General features: G+C 37.9%; 1 protein-coding gene across 2 annotated transcripts in view; it reads left to right on the top strand.

Moving 5' to 3' along the window:
- The window catches only part of prep (prolyl endopeptidase), a 27,445-nt gene extending 3,667 nt beyond the window's left edge, over positions 1-23,778 (top strand). The window contains exons 3-16 of one of the 2 annotated variants that reach the window (XM_073932519.1): positions 1,133-1,207; positions 1,299-1,432; positions 4,187-4,317; positions 4,909-5,118; positions 7,100-7,221; positions 9,691-9,796; positions 9,872-10,063; positions 11,738-11,935; positions 14,793-14,896; positions 15,196-15,332; positions 15,424-15,518; positions 18,993-19,124; positions 20,539-20,695; positions 20,879-23,778. In XM_073932519.1, coding sequence (XP_073788620.1) covers positions 1,133-1,207; positions 1,299-1,432; positions 4,187-4,317; positions 4,909-5,118; positions 7,100-7,221; positions 9,691-9,796; positions 9,872-10,063; positions 11,738-11,935; positions 14,793-14,896; positions 15,196-15,332; positions 15,424-15,518; positions 18,993-19,124; positions 20,539-20,695; positions 20,879-21,173 — 2,088 coding nt within the window. In that variant the 3' untranslated portion in view covers positions 21,174-23,778. 2 annotated transcript variants of the gene reach the window in all.

Raw genomic sequence — 23,778 nt, 5'->3', positions numbered from 1 at the left:
GTGACTATATATCTGTTTATCTATCCTTTAATAAATGTTATTATTGTTATTTATTTATTGTTATTAATTTTTATTTATTCATCTATTATTCATTCATTGACAGTGACATTTTAAATTTCTGTCTATTCAGTACTCATATCTATCTATCTATCTGTCTATCTATCTATCTATCTATCTATCTATCTGTCTGTCTGTCTGTCTGTCTGTAGTTTTATCTTTCTTTGTATACTTTTTTCCGTTTATAATTTGTTGTTCATTCTTTCATTTTCTCTGTCTATACACTTCTATCTGTCTGTTTATCGATCTGTCCATCATTTGTTGTATTTTTTTTGTCTATATACTTCTGTCAAATCAATATATATTCTTCATGTCTGTCCTTCATTAATTAATTGTTAATTATTTATTCATTCATGAATAATAGAATTTCAACTTATTTTGCCTATCTGTCTATTCAATACTCCTATCTGTCTGTCTGTCTGTCTGTCTGTCTATTTATCTATTTGTCTGTCATTTACTAATGAATGCTGCTTTTGATGGAAATCAAATGTTTCAAATTAATGCCAGCATGTTTCACACATGCCATTTATCGACATGCATTTTTAAAACATTTCATTGTTTTTTTTTTATCATGTGCAGTTGTTGGGAAAAAAAGAAAGAAAATCTGAATAACACTACCATAGGACTATGGAGATATACAAAATCCAGTAAATAATCAGGCTGTGTAACAGACTTCACCTAAACTAACCTAAATATAAAATAAATACATTATGAACTGTGTTCGCTGAATCACTGTTTTGTAATATCAAATGCAGATAGCAGCTGAATTAATGTGTAGCTGTTGTTCATATGTAGTGTGTAGTGCTAATAATTCTCTTTCATGCATGCATTCAGCTGTTTTTTCATTCACAAATTCCTAAACGTTCCTGACACCAAACCAGGTGCACAGATTCTGTCTGACAGAAAAAAAAAACAATTAAAAGTCAACATTAAAGTCAACTGGTGTTGCATCACTGACAACGCTGAATAAAACTATCATTTCAATCACTTTTTCAGCAGAAAAGTCATTTAATTAGATGTAACTTGTTAATTACACCCAACACTGCTCGCTACTAATGTGTGTGTGTGTTTTCAGGTGGACGACTATCATGGCTGTAAAATCCCTGACCCGTATAGCTGGCTGGAGGATCCTGACAGTGAAAAAACACAGGTGACCTGAGCAAACACTTCTTCATTCTCCTGTCATAGAACATGTGACTCTGTATAGTTCTGATATGACTCTTTCTGAATGTGTCTGTCAGGCGTTTGTGAACGCTCAGAATCAGCTGACCCTGCCCTTCCTGGAGCAGTGCGAGACCAGAGACCTCTTTAAAGAGCGCATGACTGAACTCTACGACTACCCCAAATACAGCTGCCCCTTCAAACGCGGAGACAGGTGAGATGTCAACAAGAAGGGTTGAAAATGGTGAGCGTTCATTTAAGGCAGGGGTGTCCAAACTGGGTCCTGGAGAGTTTAGCTCCAACCCTAATCAAACACACCTGAAACAGCAAATCAAGCTCTTACTAGATACTAGAGACTTCCTGGCAGGTGTGTTGAAGCAAGTTAAAGCTAAACTCAGCAGGACACCGGCCCTCCAGGACTGAGTTTGGACACCCCGGATTTAAGGGATGCATTATAACGCACTTTACCTCAAGTTATATCATTTAATGGTCATCTGCATCTTAAATCCTTGAAAGTTTTGAATATTTAGATTTTTAAATAACGTACATTTATAAGCTATGGTTTGTATTATATCATCTTTGCAACAACAAAAAAAACGAATTACGTCTGGTTTATACATTTGCATGAAGTGATCAGCGTGACCCACGGCGCCTGCCTTGCATGTAGCCATGCATTTACACTTCTGCTCGCTGTTTTGTTGCTATTCAATAACACTTTGAAAACGCTAGCTGGCAGCAGTTTTTATGTTCCTCTGTGTGGAGTGTCTTCACAGGTGTTTTGTTTATTCTGACCGCTACCTTTAATGGACAGATAGCCTAAACTCGCTCATTAAGAGGCGGTAGCCGCCAGACTTGCAGCAACTTTAATCATAAGGTAAACACAAAACAAAAGTTTTCATCTGGAGCTCCTTTATGGGACTCCACACTTGTAAAATTTGCTTTATCGGGCTCGCGGCTCTCAGCACCGCCCACACTCATCACCGCTACCAAACCGACCAATCACAGAGCTTGTGCTATGCATTGTTGCGACGTGTACTTACATCTTTTGAGAGGTGTGCGTCAGCCACAGCGAGCGGTCTGTGACCACGCGAAGGCCGCGCTGGACCACACACATGTGTAAAAGTAGCAAACACATTGCTTTAAAATGTCATCAATTTGTAGTTACAGCATGTAGAGCTCTGGGGTCAGGAAGTTCTCTGAAGATAACATTATCCTACATTATGTATTATGCGTTTTTTTTAAGGTAAATGAAGGTAGTGTGTTGCTAATTGCAGAGCTCCTCTATTAAAAAAAGAAGAAGAAAAAAACCCTGCAAGTTCTGAAAGAGAACAAGAAAGAGATTAATATTTCTACTAGCTCTCCCCAAGGCTTTGTACTTTCTACTGTTCTAATTATATTATATACTAGGGTTGTGCCGATAGACGATGCCATTGTCCATCGTCGATGGCCGACAAACTTTATGATGCTGAGCCGGCATCACTATCCATCGCCCCGCCCCACATTTATATTGATATATAACATCATTTGCATGTCATCTTAATAACAATAATGGTCTTTTCATGAGCTGTGTTAGATGTTATACAGTACCTCTCACACTTAAGCCTGATTTATACTTCTGCGTCAGGTGACCAGCGTAACCCACGGCGCATGCAACGCGCGTGGCTGTGCATTTATACTTCTGCGCACTGTCTCTGTTGGTCTGCATTAACACTTCCGAAACGCTAGTGGGCAGTGAGGTGTAAATGTTCCTCTGTGTCGAGTTTCTTCTCTGCTTTTTTGCGTTTCCTGAACACTTCCGGGATGTACAAGTGGCTCAAACTCGCTCATTTTGAGGCAGGAACCGGCGGACGTGCAACAATTTTAACTATGAGGTAAACACAAAACAAAACTTTCCATCCGGAGCTCCTTCACGGGACTCCACACTTGTAGACAATCGCTCCATCAGGCTCTCGGTCCCGCCCAGACTCGTCAGCGCTACCAAGCCGACTAATCACAGAGCTTACGCTACGCGGCGTTGCGACGTGTAGTTACTTTTTTTCAGAGGTGCACGTCAGTGACGGCAACGGCCACGGCCACGGCGAAGGGCTATGCGTCAGCGCCGTATCATACGCCGGCGTTTGACGCAGAAGTATAAATCAGCCTTTAAAATGTGAAGATTCAGTGGCAAACGCTGTTACCTGGAAACCCTGTCCCACAGACTTTACAGTGAATGGCTTTAGTCATTTTCATAGTGGACTTAAAGCGACTGGAAGTCTTTTATCCGCTTTTGAAAAAGTGTAAATGGTGGATTAACATTCAGCACATGATCCCTAATAAGATGTGCTGTTATTAGTAACTGTAGGTAAATCTGTCAGTGTTATTTTCATTCTCTCATCTTCAGCGCTTCACGTTTTCACAGTTGTAGCTCCTGTCATCTGAAGGCAGAAGGCATTGACTGAGTGATTGACAGCTGATATTAACCAATCATTCGCATTCAGTTCTAGAGCAGTGAGACAATAAGAAGAGCACAAAGGCGGGGCAAGCATTGCGGGCTTTTTTACTTCAGCAAATTCACATAAAAACTATTTAATCTCTTAATAAAAAGTTTCTGAGTGCTGCGTTTGGTGTTTTTAGGTGCAAAGATGCTTTCTGCATAAATATCTGCTAAATCCGCGCACGCGGTGAGGATTTTTCAGTGAAAACAATGAAAATGTATGCACTACAGTAAACTCCAACCAAACTCTCATCTCCTCCACCAGCTGTCGGAAAAAAACATTGTAATGACACAGATCATTGTGCTTATTCCTGCCAGAGTCTTGCAACTTAATCCATTAATCGTAACAATGGAAATGCGTTCGAGCTGAAAGTGAACAGCGTTTGTCCAAATACAGCGCTGAAGAACTTTGCTTGAAACGTTTGACTCTTATTTTTGTACAATTTTGTGATGTTGTACTCTAAATAGCGCTGTTTGTTTCTCTTTCTCCTGTAGGTATTTCCACTTTTACAACACGGGTCTGCAGAACCAGAGTGTTATGTACGTGCAGGATAATCTCGATGCAGAACCCACCGTGTTTCTGGACCCGAACACTTTCTCAGAGGACGGGACAGTTGCTTTACGAGGTACTGTGTGTGTGTGTGTGTGTGTGTGTGTGTGTGTGTGTGTGTGTGTGTGTGTTTGTGTGTGTGTGTGTGTGTGTGTGTGTGCGTCTTTGTGTTTAAAGTGCAAATGAAATCAAAACTAACCATACTGATTTTGTTACCTTACATTGCTAGTTTTGGGACGAACAATTCATCTGTGCATGTCATTAAGAAATAAATAATTTTCTAAAATTGAAATTTGAAAGTGCACTTCCTGCTTGTTTTCAGTTCAAGTCTCAGATTAGGTCTGTCTGAGGTAATAGGCATGGCTAATATACTTAACCACGCCCCTTCTGCTGTCAGTTTCGACAACAAACAGAAATAGTGGTCAGAAGATAGTGTCTGTTAGATTGTAATAACTCTCCCCAGACCATTTTACCCATCTTTCTGAATGCAATGCCTACTTTACTACATCCAATCAGCTTGCAGTAGAAAAAACAAGCCACACCCACTGTTTTCTCATTTTATGTTCAGTTTCTCTAGATACTGCATCACAATACAAAAAAGTCATGATTCATGCTGACTTTAAAGTGTTTCTGTGGATTTCTGCTAAAGTCTGCCCTTCTTTCTCAGGTTATTCGTTCTCTGAGGACGGCGAGTTTCTGGCATACGGCACCAGCGCCAGTGGTTCGGATTGGGTGGAAATCCGCTTTCTACGTGTGGACGGTGCTGTCCTGCTAGAGGATCGACTAGAGAGGGTCAAATTTACATGCATGTCCTGGACTCATGATGGAAAGGGCCTTTTCTACAACTCTTATCCTGAGCAGGAGGGCAAAAGCGATGGTAAACACGCACATTTACACTTATATTGGTTCAAGGCATCTGCCTGTCTTATTTATTTATTTTTTTAAGGTATTATTTATGTTTGGCTTTAATCTGTTTTTCTATTTTAATTAGATTTATTTTTGTATTTAAACAAAAACATTACATTTAATATTCATTCAAAATGTTAATTTGGCTTTTATTTTTGGTTACCAGAAATAATTTTGAATTATTTTAGTGCTTATTTATGTTTGTTGTTTTATGGCAAGTGAACATTTCTCATTTTCTTTTACACTTTGAATCTTACATGTATTTTATTTTACTTTCAAACCTAAATTTGCATGCACAGCAATTAAGCAACATTTACATTTCGAAGTCATTAATTGCCAGACTCCCGTGTAATCTGTCGGACAGTGCGATGGGTACGTGGTGCGTCTTCTTGGCTCAGTATCATGTTTTTGACAGTGGGGGTATTTTCAACAGTACGGGCAGTGCTCGTACTTTTCGTATTTTCAACAGTACGTATGACCACTCTCCGCTACACGGCATACTGATCCAGTGCCAACCAACAAGTAATCCAATCCACCTTTTGTCAGAAAACATGAAGCTCTGTAGCCATTCAGTTCTTGTAAACCTTTGATCAAATTCTTATCTTTATTCGAAAACACTATTTTTTATTTAAGCCTTACACAGCTAAAAATAAATACCTCATCATTATGGCATCTTTAAGGAAAGTAAATAAAATGACTATTCCAATGAAACGATTGTGTTATGTTGTTACGAAATTTAGTAATTTTTATTCCTGTAGTACGATAAGCAGTCTTTTTTTAAAATAAAATATTATTGCTTGTTTTTTTTTATTGAGACACAGTGTTTGTGTGTGTGTGTATATATATTTTTTTTTTTCTTTTTTTTTTTTTCTTAGTCTCTGTTAAGCTGCTTTGACACAATCTAAATTGTGAAAAGTGCTATAGAATATAAAGAAATTATTTATAATAAATGTATCATTTTTAATATTTTAGTTTTTTCAGTTTTGTTTCTTTTACATTAATGTCTACATTAATTAGTTGTTTAACACATTAATTTAAAGTTTTTTTTATGCAATTTACATTTTATTTTATTTTAATTCCCAAAATATATTATTAGTGCTCTTAGTGTTAGTCATTGTAGAACTTTTAACATATTAAGGTTAGTGGCCAAGGCAACATTTGTTCTGTTCATTTGTTGATCTTATATTTGTATTTTATTTTATTTTAGCTTGAATTATTTTCCCCAAATGTAATGCATTTGGCAATTTTAGAATGTGATCTTCTTTAAATTACTGAGCAAGGCAACGTTTCTAATTTTCACTTTTCAATTTTCAATTGTAATTTACTTCAGCTTTTTATCAGTTCTGATTAAATTTCATGCCGCCCCTAACAAGATTCCACCCTGGGCGATCGCTAGGCCCAGACAGAATCTGCGGACATTTTTTGCTATTTCCATGGAGAACATTGTAAATTTTAAAAGTATTGTAACTAAAAACTCAATATATGAAATAAAGAACAATAAACAATGCCTTTTTAACTTTTATTTAATGTTTACAATGCAAATCTAATTAGATCTACTTAATTGGTAAACAAAGCAAGTCTCTCATATAATAGATCTACTAAAAGACAGACAATATTACTTACAAACTGTATTGTACATAAATCATATGAACATTTTAATATTACTATTATTATATCACAATAATATTAATAAATTTAATTTTAAAACTTGATGAATGTAAATATACACAGATTTACACAAGTAAATACATAGACTCAACGATGGGAGAAAAATCTGCGGAAATCTGCAGATTTCTGCGCGCTCAGATTCCGCGTGGGCCTAGAGATCACCCACATTGGCCGTGCCTTAATCTGCCTCTGCTCCGTAGTCATTAAAATACCCACGGCACTTCTCGTAGAGTATCATTCTAGTTTTGATGAACAGCAGGAATGGATTTTTCTTTGTCCCTCAGGCACTGAGACGTCCACTAACCTGCACCAGAAGCTGTATTATCATGTGTTGGGAACCCCTCAGTCTCAGGACGTCCTGTGTGCTGAATTTCCAGATGAGCCCAAATGGATGAGCGGTGTTGAGGTAACAGACATGCATACAAACTGCACTCCATTTCTGGTCCAGTTAAAGAAAACATAATTTTTACATAATCAGTGGTTAGAACTGTCACGTCACTGCAAGAAGGTCGCTGATTTGAGTCCCTGCTGGGCCAGTTAGCATTTCTATGTGGAGTTTGCATGTTTTCCTGTGTTTGTGTGGGTTTCCTCCGGGTGCTCCGGTTTCCCCCATAGTCCATGTGGTATAAGTGAATTAGGTAAACAAAATTGGCCATAGTGTGTGTGTGTAAGTGTGAATGAGTGTGTATGAGTGCTGGGTTGCGACTGGAAGGGCACCAGCTGCATATAACATAAGCTAGAGTAATTTACGGTTCATTCCGCTGTGGTGACCCCTGATAAATCAGGGACTAAACTGACGGATAGTGAGTGAGTGGGATTTATCACTATACTTCCAAAGGTCATTGCTTATATTAGGAATTGCAAACTGTTTTGCGTTATGACTTTTCCAAAATGTTATGATTAAATATACGAAGGATGCATTGTTTCATAAAATATATGCAAATATGCAAATGTTGGATAAAGTCTTAGTGTAGACTTTTCTTTCTGGAATGTTTTGTGTTTTTTTTTTTATAATTCAGAAAACACTGAACATCCAAAAAAAGTATGTTTTCAAAAATGTTGTTGAATAAAATATTTTTAATCATAGAAATTATGTGGGAACAAATTTCTATGTTTAAACCTTTAAAATGCATAAATAAAACTGTGTGTTAAGGCTGCACGCAGGGCCGGAGTGGGACTCTTTTTCAGCCCTGGAGTTTCAAGCCTTAGACCGGCCCACCTCAGTTCACCACTGACTATATTAAAATAAGGTCATTTCCAATTCAGTTTCTAATTACACTATCACGTCTTTTTTTGAGAAAACAGCTGCTTTAGAACTTCAAATGTTCAACAACCTTACAGTATTATATGTCTTAACATTAAAAATGAAAAAAAAAAAAAATTTACACAGACGAGGACCGAACCCGGGTTGGCGGCGTCATAACCTAACATGCTAACCACTGTACCACAACAGCTGTACATTGAATGGTGACTTACCTTCTTGCTCACGAGGCTACGAGAAAATAGATAAAAAGAGCAGAGCTGCGGTAAAATAATGAATAAGAAGGCTGTGGTCAAGTAAATAAATAATTTTTAAAAAGTGTGACTGCTGAGAGGGACAGATTCTGGAGCTAGGGACACCGGCCCTCGCGCCCAAAAAACGGACCGGCCCACCGGGAATTCTCCCGGTCCTCCCGATTAGCCAATCTGTGCCTGGCTGCACAATATTGGAAAAAACTGACATTGCAATATTGTCATTCACTGCGATATATATTACGTAATTCAATACATCATTTTTAGAACAATTGGGATGATTCTGTAGGAGAGCGTATCTGCGTAAAATATAATAACAAAAATGACAAGCATAGTTTAATATAACAGCCAAAAGATGCAAATAAACACTCATTTATTATTATTATTAAGGAGTCAAACCGTATTCAGAAGCAAAATTAAATAATCACTGTATAATAATAATAACACTATTGTTTTAATTGAGTAAATAATTACATACAATGTTCAATTAGTCCTTAAGCTTCAAGCGGTTGATGTATTGTGCCAAAATGGCTCAATTTTGCTTCAAATACTTACAGTCAGGCTTTTAAAACACATCCCAATAATAAACTTTCACTCTAAGGTTAAAATTTGCAATTACTCCACTATGTTGTAACTATTACACGGTGGCTCAGTGGTTAGCACAGTCACCTCACAGCAAGAAGATCACTGGTTCGAGTCCTGTGTGGAGTTTGCATGTTCTCTCCGTGTTGGTGTGGGTTTCCTCCGGGTGCTCTGGTTTCCCTTCACAGTCCAAACACATGCACTATAGGTGAATTGAATAAACTAAATTGGCCATAGTGTATGTGTGTGAATGAGTGTGTAAGGGTGTTTCCAAGTAGTGGGTTGCAGCTGGGCTTCTGCTGTGTAAAACATATTATTGGATAAGTTGGCGATTCATTCCGCTGTGGTGACCCCTGATGAATAAAGGGACTAAGCTGAAGGAGAATTAATGAATGTTGTAACTAATGTCTGGTCAACTATAATCTCAGCTGCTTTGCAGATCCCTGCAACTGTGACTCTTGCAGACCCGCACACTGTGATATCAATGCTGAAATCATATATTGTGCAGTGCTGGTGTGCATTATAATTTAAATCAACAGACACGAGTTGATAAAATGCAGCAAATAAAACTTAAAAGTGCCTTTTCAATATTTTTAATATTGAAAATATGAATATGAATATTATTATTATTAAATATTAATATTTAAATATTTTTAATATTTACGTTTAGATAAAAAAAAAAAAACTCTTCTTGTTAGCCAAAGAATTGAACGGTGCAAGAAGAAACAGTGTATTTCCTGCAGTGTCTCACTTTAATACATGTCTGTGTGTGTGTTTGTAGGTCTCTGATGATGGTCGATATGTGCTGTTGTCTATTCGAGAAGGTTGTGATCCTGTCAACAGACTGTGGTACTGTGACTTGAACGAGGAGCCGCAAGGAATCACGGGTACAGATGCACAGAAACTCATTTTCTGCTTGTTTTTTTGCAGCCGGTTTCTCATTTATCTTGTTCTGGTCATAGGTTTGTTGCCGTGGGTGAAGCTGATCGATAACTTTGATGCAGAGTATGAATACGTCACCAATGAAGGAACCGTTTTCACTTTTAAAACCAACCTGGAAGCTCCTCAGTATCGACTCATCAACATCGACTTCACCCAGCCGTCCGTCAGCCAATGGAAAGAGCTCATTCCTCAACACGACAAAGACGTCATCGGTGAGCAGAGATGCTGCTTTTCTAGATCAAACTAAATCTGTCTAATAAGAGAATTTTCTTTTCTGCAGCAAATTGTACTTGCAACAATTGTAATTGTACGTTTAAATATGTTAAAATAAAGAAAAATGTACATTTACCGGCCACTTTATTAGGTACACCTGTCCAACTGCTCTTAATGCAAATTTCTAATCAGCCAATCACATGGCAGCAACTCAATGCATTTAGGCATGTAGACATGGTGAAGACGATCTGCTGCAGTTCAAACCGAGCATCAGAATGGGGAAGAAAGGGGATTTGAGTGATGAAAATGGTTGTTGGTGCCAGAGGGGTTGATCTGAGTATTTCAGAAACTGCTGATCTACTGGGATTTTCGTGCACAACAATTTCTAGGGTGAATGGTCAGAATAAGAGAAAATATCTAGTGAGCGGCAGTTCTGTGGGCACAAATGTCTTGTTGATGCCAGAAGTCAGAGGAGAATGGCCAGACTGGTTCCAGCTGATAGAAAGGCAACAGTAACTCAAATAACGGCAGCAGAAGACCACACCTGGTGCCTCTCCTGTCAGCTAAGAACAGGAAACTGAGGCTACAATTCACACAAGTTCATCAAAATTACACAATAGAAGATTAAAAAAATGTTGCGTGGTCTGATGAGTCTCGATTTCTGCTCCAACATTCGGATGGTCGGGTCAGAATTTGACGTCAACAACATGAAAGCATGGATCCATCCTGCCTTTTATCAAGGGTTCAGGCTGGTGGTGGTGGTGTAATGGTGTGTTTTTTTTTCTTGGCACACTTTGGGCTATTAGTACCAATTCAGCATTGTGTCAACACCACAGGCTACCTGAGTATTGTTGCTGACCATGTCCATCCCTTTAAAACCACAGTGTCCCCATCTTCTGATGGCTACTTCCAGCAGGATAACACGCCATGCCATAAAGCATGAATTATCTCAGATGGATTTCTTGAACATGACAATGAGTTCACTGTACTCAAATGGTCTCCACAGTTACCAGATCTCAATCCAATAGAGCACCTTTGGGATGTGGTGGAATGGAATATTCACATCATGGATGTGCAGCTGACAAATCTGCAGCAACTGCGTGATTATATCATGTCAACATGGACCAAAATCTCTGAGGAATATTTCCAGTACCTTGTTGAATATATACAACGAAGGATTAAGACAGTTCTGAAGGCAAAAGGCGATCCAACCTGGTACTAATAAGGTGTACCTAATAAAGTGGCCAGTGAGTGTATATACATATATAAAAATGTTATTAAATAATTTGATGTTTGTGTATATATTCAATTTATTAAAAATATATTACTTTAAATCTAGAAAATTTATTTATTTTAGTTTTTATTCTCTACATTTAAAATATCTTTTAGAAATATAAACATCACTTTTTTGATGTATTTTTTTACTTTATTTTTTAATTTATTTACTTTTTAAATTTCTTTAAATTAAAAAAAATGTATGATTAATAAAATACTAGTATGAATAATTATATATTTACTATATCGTCTATCAATGTAGTGTGTTTCTATCTATCAGTCTCTATCATTTTCTGTCTTTTTTTTCTATCAATCTGTCTGTCCTTCCACCCATCCGTCTATCTATTGTACTGTTAAGATTTTAACAATGATTGAAACATATTTTCTGTGTGTTTCAGTGTTTGCCACCTGCACATTCTCCAGCTTCCTGTTTGTGTGTTTCCTTCACGATGTGAAGAACGTGTTAAAAATGTTTCATCTGTCCTCTGGCGAGGAGATCCGCACCTTCCCGCTGGACGTGGGCTCGATTGTGGGCTTCACCGGCAGGAAGAAAGACTCTGAGATCTTCTACAGCTTCACCTCGTTCCTCTCTCCAGGTCTGTCAAGATTCAAAATTATGGACATTAATAACATTATAGGCGGCACGATGGCTCAATGGTTAGCACTGTCGCCTCACAGCAAGAAGGTTACTGTTTCGAGTCGTAGCTGTGCCGGTTGGCATTTTTGTGTGGAGTTTGCATGTTCTCCTTGTGTTTGCATGGATTTCCCCCACAGTCCAAACACATGTGCTATAGGTGAATTGGATGAGCTAAATTGACCATAGTGTATGAGTGTGTGTCAATTTAAGTGTATCACCCATACACTCAAATTGACACACACTCATACACTATGGTCAATTTCCCAGTACTGGGTTGCGGCTTGAAGGCCCTACGCTGCGTAAAACATCTGCTTAGATCAGTGTTTCCAACTCTGTTCTTGGAGGCACACTAACATTTGGGTGTCTCCCTTATCTGATCCATTCATTTCAGGTTGTGTAGTCTCTTCTAATGTTCTGATGAGTTGATTCATGTGTTTGATTAGGGAGAGGTTGAAAATGTGTACTGTTGGTGTGCCTTCAGGAACAGGGTTGAGAAACACTGCTCTAGATCTGCCAGTTTCAGACTTTTTAATGATTCTCACAGACTTATAGGTAGAGCTGCACAATTAATCGAAAAAAGATAGCGATCTCGATTCGACCCCCTAGACCAGTGGTGCTCAACCCTGTTCCTGGAGATCGACCTTCCTGTAAAGTTCGGCTCCAACCCTGATCAAACATACAAAAAAACAATCGATTAGGACCTGACCAGCACTTGATAATCACAGGCAGGTGTGTTTGATATGGGTTGCAACTGAAATCTAAAGGAAGGTCGATCTCCAGGAACAGAGTTGGTCACCCCTGCCCTAGACGATCTTAATCCAGCATTTCTATGATTCTGCCAATCATATTTTCAAGTTCTGGAGAAAAGCAAGGGCGGCTGCACGAGTCTTTTCATTGTTTCACACGTGTTGCTCAGCGACATGGACACCTCCAAACGATGTTAAAAGAGTCACATACTGTATTTATAAGCTATAATTCACCCAACAATGGCATTTCTGTCTTCATATAATGATGCATTCGCGGCCGGGACATCACACGTGACGTGAGCCGCTGACTGTGCGGGCGCGCGCCCTACTTAATGATAGACGTGCGCGCGTCTACTTTAGTGAACAGAACCCACATATGCTGTGAGTAACAGGTAATGAAGTTGTAAATAATATTCAGTTTGTGGAACAGAGTGATCGTTTGAAAGCCGCGTGTGAAGTATGAACAGCACTTCGCTGTGAAAATGAAACCGAAAGCGTGCACGTCATTTAAATATTAATTTCGCATTTTAGAGGAATGACTATAGCCCCTTTTACACAGTGATACCGGTAAATATCTGGAAAATTTCCGGAACGACTTTACCGGTATATTCAAAAAAGCGCTGTTCACACAGGCGAGGACGTTACGGAAATTTTCCGGAAATGAGCATTCACACATCCATTCCAAAATACCGGTAAATTCTGACATCACTCACCACAAATGAGCTTTAAACGGCTGCGCTTGTATTTGTAAACATTTGACTAAATTACAAACTCTGTGGATGATCAATATTGTGAACAACTTTCGCAGGATCACTTTCGCATGTCGAGATGTTCATAATATGTGCGTGTGCAGGCGCTCACAGGCTGTTTCACAGGCACACGCAAAGCTTGAAGGTAAACAAACAGCGGCTTATCATAAGCATCTCATCGATGATTATTTACACAGTTGACATTAAGAAGAACATATAAACGTGATCTGACTAACTTCTAGCAGCTAAATGTGTCTGGAAAAATATTCAAAGGCTTTTATTCTCACAAACCGCGCGGACGTAAATGCGTCTGACTGTTGTGATTGGCCAAAGCAGACGTCTCACGTCAGCACGTTCTAGACGTGCACGCGCTTATTCTGGCAATCTTCCTTCTGCATTCACACAGCGCAGCATTCCGGCAAATTACCGGTAATGTTACAACTTCTCTTTCCGGAAAATAGCCAGAACGAATTTACCGGTATTTTCAAAAAGGACCTGTTCACACATACAACCAAGGTCTATATGTGTGAAAGGGGCTTATGACAAGTTTTTTCTTTCATAGCAAACACTGAGTTTTGCATGAAAATAAATGTTTACAGTGTCAGTATAACTACTCTAGCCTATATAATGTTGATTTTACAAGTAAATGGTCTAATAATGTTCTCAATGACAGATTGCAAGCATAGGCCTATATCTCAAACATAATTCAACATCAGAATTATTATAAGTAGAATAGAATTATTTATGGAAACAAGTAGACCTACACATAATTTTAATATTGTTGTTTTACCATACGTTTGAGAAAAACTGTAACCTCATATTAAGCTTTATTTTACATCTACAGAATCGTGAGAGAATCCTGATCTTTATTTTAAGCAAAAAAAATCGTGATTCTCATTTTAGCCAGAATCGTGCAGCTCTACTGATAGGCATGATTATCTGCGAACCAGTCAAGTGTATATTTATATTATCTATTGTTTTAGTTTTATTATTAAGATATAGATAAAAGAAAACAATTTCTTACAATTATAAGGCTGACATCCCATATATCATGATTTGAGGTCCTTCAGGGGGAGGATCAAGCATTAATCTGAATGGTTATCCGCCCTTTAATTTGCACCCTGAGTATAAATGGAATAACTGATGATGGGTTGTTGAATTATTAGAAAGTAATGCACACTCAAGGTGTAATGGCGACTTTGCCTTGTCACGTCTCCATCTCGGGTGTGCATTATTTTCTAATAATTTAACAGTCAGATGTCAATAATTGATCATATAAATAACAGTCAGGTAACACAGTAATGAATGTGTTTCTGTGCAGCGATCATCTATCACTGTGATCTGACTATGGAGCCGCTGCAGCCGCATGTTTTCAGAGAGGTCACAGTGAAGGGCTTCAATCCGGCCGACTATCAGACCACTCAGGTACAGAAAGACACTTACAGATGCTTTATCTCTGGCCCTGTTTACACCTGCTGTTAAAGGGTCAGTTCTCCCAAAAATGGAAGTTCTGTCATCATTTACTCACCCTTGACTTGTTCCAAACCAGTTTGAGCTTTTTTGTTCTGATGAACACAATGGAAGATATTTTGAAGAATGTTGTAAAGCTGTAACGCTCATTGTTTTTCCTACTATGAATGTCCAATGGTTACAATTTCAAACATTCTTTAAAATATAATCTATGATTATATAGTTCCAGCAATGTGCAAATATTTTTCTTCCAGGTCTTTTATCCCAGTAAAGATGGCACCCAAATCCCAATGTTTATCGTCCACAAGAAAGGAATCAAGATGGACGGCTCCCATCCTGCCTTCCTGTATGGATACGGAGGGTTCAATATTTCCATCACACCCAGCTACAGGTACTATAGAAAGCATCCGTCTGATCACACACTGCACTGATCTCCATCCGGCTCCTGTAAACCTCAGTCTCTAACTGCTTGTGTGTTTCAGTGTTTCCCGGCTGATATTCATCAGGCACCTGGGAGGAGTTTTAGCGGTCGCCAACATCAGAGGAGGAGGAGAGTATGGAGAGACGTGGCATAAAGGCATGTGGCTGTAATAATCAGGGATTATTGTTGAATGCTAGTTTACGCTAAACTGAAATGCTTTTCTTATATGACATTTGCTGTTTGTTCAAACTACTTATTTAAAATGAGCTGAAACAACACACTTATTGAGTTTTTAGGGGGGACAACTTAATTACCCAAACACAACATTATTCCCTTCAGTCACCTTCCCTGTTCCTTACGTTTGAGACGCAGGGTCCAGAGCGTACAGTATATTACTATGATTAATTCAATTAGCACATAACTTTTAAAAACATGTCTCAGGAAAAACATTACTAGTGTGCAAAATATGTCAGTGAAACACACCTCGGTACTACATTTCAGTAAAACGAGTTTAAAAAAAAACAAAACAAAAAAAGACAGGACTGTAAAAGCGGGAAAAAACAACATATTTTATATAAGTAGACTATGTTTAATAACCTGTAATTGCCTATTTTCAATAAATGTGCTATTAGATTATGATTTTATTAAATTATATAGATTCAATCCAATTTGGTGCAATTTTCAAAATAAATCAGGTATATAACAGGGCAGGCAATGAAGCAAAAGCCATAGTTGTGTCTGTGCATGGATTTGCGTTCTTGTGGTGACTGGTCAATCTTGCAGGTTACCTTGGATGAACAAACTTAAACTGCGAGAACACAGAACGCATATGAGAAATGAGATGCTGCGAGCTTCCTGTTAATCACATGACCTTCACATAGAAAAATTTTCAACTTTAATAAAATAGTAATTTTTTTTTTCTTTTAGTGAAAATGTATAAATATTTAAGTCCTGAAGCACTGTCAATGAAGGTAATTAGTAAAATGCAAAGGAAACGGCAAGGATGGAAACGGCTTGCACCACCCGCGAGTTGTGGGGGCCCCCTAGTGACGATGGGGCCCTAAGCAGCCGATTAGTTCGCTTATAGGGAGGGCAGGCTATGATAGAAGTCCAACAACATTCTGACACTCGATGACACTTGAATACCCTTTTTTCCTCTGGAGAAAGTCTTATTTGTTTTATTTTGGCTAGAAAAAAAGCAGTTTTTAATTTTAGAAAAAACATTTTAAGGACAAAAATATTAGCCCTTTTAAGCTATTTTTAAATAGTCTAGAGAACAAACCATCGTTATACAATAACTAATTACCCTAACCTGCCTAGTTAACCTAATTAACCTAGTCAAGCCTTTAAATGTCACTTTAAGCTGTATAGAAGTGTCTTGAAAAATATGAAGTCAAATATTATTTACTGTCGGACAGATGAAAAGTCCATCTATGGAGAACATTAAATCTGCTTGCAGTAGAAATTCCAAGTGAAATTTGGGAACAAAGACTTGAACTGGTTCACAGATGTTCTATTAATGCAAGACATTGTCTCATACAGTTTAAAGTGCTTCATAGGCTTCATTATTCCAAGTGTAAATTAAATAAAATATTTCCAGAAGTGTCCCCAGTGTGTGACAAATTTCAGTTCTTAGATTCCAACCTGTCTCATTCCTATGTTATGTGTCCCAAATTACAGAGTTTCTGGAACAAAATATTTCAAGTTTTTTCAGCTACACTAGACATTCCTATTGAACCAGATCCTATATTAATTATATTTGGAGTTTCAGAAGAAGTTTTGAGACTTACACGGGTACAACAACAGTTTGTTTCATATGGGTTGATCTCTGCCAAAAAACTCATCCTTTTGTTTTGGAAGAAAACCATCTCTCAAATTATGGCTGACAGAGTTTCCAGTAGAGATCTGCGCGGGACTAAATTTTGAATCCCGCTCCCGCCCGCATGTGCCAGGTTTTAGCCCGAACCCGACCGCTCCTGCTTACATTCAGCATTTGTTGTCCCGTTGCCTGACCCGCCCCGTTTTCTACCCGCTGCCGCTGCCGTGGCCATCGCCGTCACTGACGTGCACCTCTCAAAAAAATGTAACTACACGTCGCAACGACGCGTAGCGTAAGCTCTGTGATTGGTCGGCTTGGTAGCGCTGACGAGTCTGGGCGGGACCGAGAGCCGCACGAATGGCGCGAGCGATTGTTTACAAGTGTGGAGTCCCGTGAAGGAGCTCCTGATGGAAAGTTTTGTTTTGTGTTTGCCTCATAGTTGAAGTTGTTGCACGTCCGCCGGTTCCTGCCTCAAAATGAGCAAGTTTGAGCCACTTGTACATCCCGGAAGTGTTCAGGAAAAACAAAAAAGCAGAGAAGAAACTCGACACAGAGGAACATTTACACCTCACTGCCAACTAGCGTTTCGGAAGTGTTAATGCAGACCGACAGAGACAGCGCGCAGAAGTATAAATGCACAGCCACGCGCGTTGCCTGCGCCGTGGGTTACGCCGGTCACTTGACGCAGAAGTATAAATCAGGCTTAACACACACACACACACACACACATAAGCACCAAGCACACACACAGGCAAAGCTCTCTCATTCGCGCGCACTAACACACACACACATAAGCACCAAGCACACACACAGGCAAAGCTCTCTCATTCGCGCGCACTAACACACTCACACATAAGCACCAAGCACACACACAAGCAAAGCTCTCTCTTTCTCTCTGCGCGCGCACACACACACACACACACACCTCTCATTCGCGTGCGCACACACATACACACAGAGCAACAAACAGGCTAAACACAGCATCGCGCTATTTCATTTACACACTCGTGCTCGCTCGGGAGTCGGGAGCGATATTGCTAGACGGCCCGCTCCCGTCCCGACCCGTTACCGACCGTTCTCGCGCTTTATTCGGAAATTTATTCCCGCTCCGCAGAAATCTGGTCGGGTGCCGCGGCTCCCGCGGGACAGCCGCAGGAATGCAGACCTCTAGTTTGCAGGTACACTACATCTGCAATACCTTTATATATATATATATAGATACAGATATACCTTTATAGACTAGGTTTCGTTATTTGAAAAAATTTTGGCCCCTTATATTTCCTTTTTACAAACTTGTAATTAATATGTTTACTATGCATTTAGTACCTACGTTTATTGTTGGATGGCACTGGTGGGTGGTTGGTTGGGGGAATGCATGTTTTTATTTTTATTTTTTATTATTAGTAAGTAGTATTAATTAATTATTATTTTCATGACTGTTGTTTGTTGTTGTTTTTTTTTCAATTATTATTTTACTTTTCCAAATGTTTAATAGTTTATGTCTAAACAAAGTGTATTTTCAAGTAAATGTCAGCGAAAATTTCTGATAATAAAAATATTAAAACCAAATATTATTTACTGTCATCATGGCAAAGATAAAATACATCAGTTATTAGAAATGAGTGATTAAAACTATCATGTTTAGAAATGTGTTGAAAAAAATCTTCTCTCCGTTAAACAGAAATTGAAGAAACAAAATTAAACAGGGGGGCTAATAATTCTGACTTCAACTGTATACTGTAAATATCATGAAAAACAGTCTGTTCCATTTGAATAAAAGTGGTCTCTACCGTCTGTGTGTTCCTGTGCAGGGGGGATGTTGGCCAATAAGCAGAACTGCTTCACAGACTTTCAGTGTGCAGCTGAATATCTAATAAAGGAAGGCTACACTTCACCCAAAAAACTCACCATCAACGGAGGATCCAATGGAGGATTGCTCGTGGGTATGAGACACAAACATAAACAGCAGATGCCCTTCCAGCTGCAACCCAGTAATGGGAAACACCCATACACTCTTGCATTCACACACGTACACTACAGCCAATTTTGTTTATGCAGTACACCTACTGTATAGTGCGATGCCTTTGGACTGTGGGGGAAACAGGAGCACCCGGAGGAAACCAGAGAAAACGTTTGAATTTGAACCAAAAAGTTAATCAAAATTTTCCCAAGACAAGAATGGATGTTCAATAGTTCTAGGCAGGGCTTTACATTAACACCCGCCAAATGCGGGTAGATTTCGGCGGTGGTGGGTAAGACAGACACTCCCACTAGCCACTTTGGCTGGTTGAAAATAATTTTCCCAGATAATAATACTTAAAAGCAGGGTTCAACAATAAGGATGCTCCAATATGCATGCACCAGCGATCGAGAAGCAACACGACTGACTAAAATAATTGCGTTCGCAACTTCGCGTGAGCAAAGCAGGTGAATACCGAATGAGAGGATAATCAATTGCGCAAAACAGCTGAGGTGATGCGCGCGACTGTTTATAACGTGTGCGCGCTCCCGTTTCCTTTTGTGAAGCAACTGTGTCTAGAAACGCAACTGATGCGATCGAATCTTTTTCAAATAGACTGAACAAAAAGGGACCATTCTTTAACCATTCTTTGAACAGATAATTTATGGGTCTATCATTAACCATGCGTGTGTGATCATCCTTTCATTATCATACAGTATGTTTTTACCTGCTTTCTTTTGCATTAATATGGTTTAATTATCATTTTTTTACAACAACATTACTTTAATGGAAGAATAACTCCCCATTTATGTGTAGTTAACTGGTGATCTGGGACCTTTAGCCAGGTCACATGACTGTTCATATGTTTTGTTATATAAAAAGTATAGTATTCAGCTATATTTAGCATGTTTTCACACATTTAAAATTTTTGGCTAAGAAATAATTAACTGTTTATTTATGGTATGGTCAGAGATAAATTAGGTAAATCCTTCATTTTGGTCTCTGAAAATGATGAAAACTAATTGTAATATATGAAACCCTGACCCATCTGCTCATCATGAAGATTGAGCAAGCTTATACACGACACACAAAAAGTGAAATCAATGAGGAGACATGTAGAGATAACACAAACTCTAAATCAAATAATTTTAGCAAGTCAAAGTCATATTTATGTGTGTATAAAATACATTTTCCCAACAATAAAATTGTGGCTAGTGAAGATGGCGAGTGGCTAGTAATGTTGGAAAACTACTAGCCACAGTGGCTGGTGGTCAAAAAAAGTTAATGTTAAGCCCTGGTTCTAGGACAACTTTGATTAAAGATATCAAATGTTGACAAATTTTGTACACACATGCTTTTGTTCTAGTTTCTGAGTGTGGTCTGTTTTTCTCCTTCAGCGGCATGTGTGAATCAGAGGCCTGATCTGTTTGGTTGTGCCGTGGCACAAGTCGGCGTCATGGACATGCTGAAGTTTCATAAGTTCACCATTGGACACGCCTGGACCACTGATTTCGGCTGCTCGGAAATCAAAGAGCAGTTCGATTGGTTAATCAAGTGAGTTTACTTTCACTTAATCACGATTAACCTTTGCTCAGCACTATATAAAGTTTACATAGTACAAAACTATAATAACCTTGCTTGCACTTTTCCAACTTAGTAGAAAATATAACCTAATATAATGTAAATATTTGTGATTTTTTTTTTTTTTTTTTTTTTTTTTTTTTTTTTTTTTTGCAGGTATTCTCCTCTTCACAATATCCAAGTTCCAGAAGGCGATGGAGTTCAGTATCCCGCTGTGCTGTTGTTGACTGGTGATCATGATGACCGTGTGGTGCCGCTGCACTCTTTAAAATACATTGCCACCCTCCAGAATGTGATTGGTCAATGCCCCGGCCAGAAAAACCCCCTATTCATCTACATAGACACAAAGTCGGGTCATGGCGCAGGAAAACCCACCAGTAAAGTGATTCAGGAGGTGGCAGACACGTACGCCTTCATCGCTCGCTGTCTGAATCTCAGCTGGCTCGAATAAAACGACAATAATAATAATAATACTAATCTGTTCCTCTCCTTCTGCAGGTTTATCTTCAGCAACACTTTATAATAGCTACACACAGAATCGTTTATTAAGCATTAGGAAATAGTTCGTTAATTAGTCATCTATACATTAATAGATGTTAGTAAGCAGTTTATAAATACAGCTAGTTGTGTTCTTGACTTGCATGCACATGTATAATGTGCTTAATGATTGTGTTTTTTAGACTTTAATGACTCATTTTTCATTACTAAATTAAATATTGCGTTATTTACAAACCCCTTAAGAATAATTGCCGTTTTTTTTTTTTTTTTGATTAAGAATGTTTAAGTTTAATGATTAATAAACTATTCAAATTAGCATTTATATATCTTACTATTTAGACTTAGAATAATAATTACTTTGTGTGTTAATAAATGCTTCGTTTACAGACAGAGCTAAACGTGCTGCAATTTAAAAAAACTTGCGCAACTTCAAAAAATGTCAGCAAGATCTTCATCGGTTTGAAGCACACATGCTACAAATCCTACAAATCCTCACAACACAAACACATTGTTAAAAAAGGGGCTGCATTTTCTCACAGCACAAACAAACTAATAAAACATGTTGCATTTTCACACAATGCAAACAATACGCGCTGCATTTTCTCACAACGCAAACAGTTTACGAAAACGGATTGCATTTTCTCATAACACAAATAATTTACGAAAAACAAACTGCATTTTCTCACAACGCAAACAATTTACGAAAATGGACTGCATTTTCTCACAATGCAAACAATTTACAAAGATGCGCTACATTTTCACACAACGCAAAGAATTTATGAAAATGCGCTACATTTACTCACAAACAATTTCCAAAAACGTGCTGCATTTTCTCACAATGCAAACAGTTTACAAAAACGCACTTCATTTTCACACAACGCAAACAATTTGCAAAAACACGCTGCATTTTCTCACAATGCAAACAATTTAAAATAACGCGCTGCATTTTCTCACAATGCAAACAATTTACAATAATGCGCTGCATTTTCTCACAATGCAAGCAATTTACAAAAACGTGCTCCGATTTCTCACAAAGCAAACAATTTATGAAAACACTGCATTTTTTTCACAACGCAAACAATTTACGAAAACGAAGTGCATTTTCTCACAACGCAAACATTATACGAAAACGGGCTGCAATTACTCAAAGCAAACAACTTACAAAACCTACTGCATTTTCACACAACGCAAAAAATTTATGAAAACGCTCTGGATTTTCTTACATTGCAAACAATTTACAAATACAAGCGATTTCGTAAATTGTTTGCATTGTAAGAAAATGCAGTGCGTTTTATTCATTTGTTTGTGCTGTGAGAAAATGCAGCGCATTTTTCAAAAATGTGTTTGCGTTTAAGGATTTGCCGCATGTGTGCTGTTAAACCGATAAAGATCTTTTTTCAGTTTGCTGTTTTTTTTTATTGCAGGTCAGTTATATTCTAAACAGGAAGAAAAGAAGATAAACGACTTTATTCATTTTAAGATACACAAGTGAAACTGTATCAAATGAAAAATAAATCCTTGCAATCTCACCCAAAATAAAATTAGTGTACAGTTTAACCATCGCTAAATAACATTGAAATATTGTTTCATATTATATTGTTAAATAATTATATTGTTATTGTTTTACCCACTTTTGTGCTATATTGAGTTACTCAGCGATGATTAAACTTAACAGTCATTTTATTTTTCTTAGATAAGATTGCACAGATGTAATGTTGATTTGATATTGAGCCTTTAATTGTCGTTTATAAGGGAATAACAAAGCAAAAAAAAGTCCTCACTTTAGATAATAAAACTGCATCAAGTTGAGTTAATAAAGCATACAAAATAACTATTAATATAAGCCTGATAATTATAATATATAAATGTTGATTTGAATAGTTTAATCATTTACGCATTCTGAATGATCTTAAAAGCCACCAACTATTCTTAAACAAATGATTTGTAAACAATGCAATACTAAATATAGTAATGAAAATGAATCATTATCAAAGTATGAAAACACAATTATTTAGTACATTTAAATGTGCTTACAAGCAGTATACAGCATTTTTAGATGTTGTTATAAACTACTTACTAACATCTATCAATGTAGAGTTAATGCTTAACAAATAATGAATGAACTATTTTAACTTAAAATATGACTCAAAGTGTGCAGTTACAATTTCTTACACTTTCATTGCGTTCCTGCCTGTTCGCTCTCTTGTTCTCTGTCTCTCTTTTATTACTTCATAGATTATTGTTTAGAAATGTTTTCCCAATGCTGACCAGCTCGTTTCAGACTGGAAGTGTTGGGTGAACACTCATATAAGCTCAATCGCATTATTTGACTGGTCTCATATCATTTCACTACCTGTCACTGGGCTCTCGCTCTTAGGAAATATTATAATTACTGATGTCACATAGGGTGGAGTGTCATAATAACCTCTCCAGCACTTTACTAAGACTGTATTTATTTGTCAGTCAGGGAATCATGAGAAGTCGATGGAGCAATGTCAATGTAAAGCACTCATCAGGAAATCATTTCATGTGTACTAATAATAAACATGTTCAGGTCA

Source organism: Danio rerio, chromosome 20, assembly GCF_049306965.1.
Source record: "Danio rerio strain Tuebingen ecotype United States chromosome 20, GRCz12tu, whole genome shotgun sequence".
Taxonomy (NCBI): Eukaryota; Metazoa; Chordata; class Actinopteri; order Cypriniformes; family Danionidae; genus Danio; species Danio rerio.
Note: the sequence above shows the minus strand (reverse complement) of the source record. Positions and strands in the feature narration are given on the sequence as shown.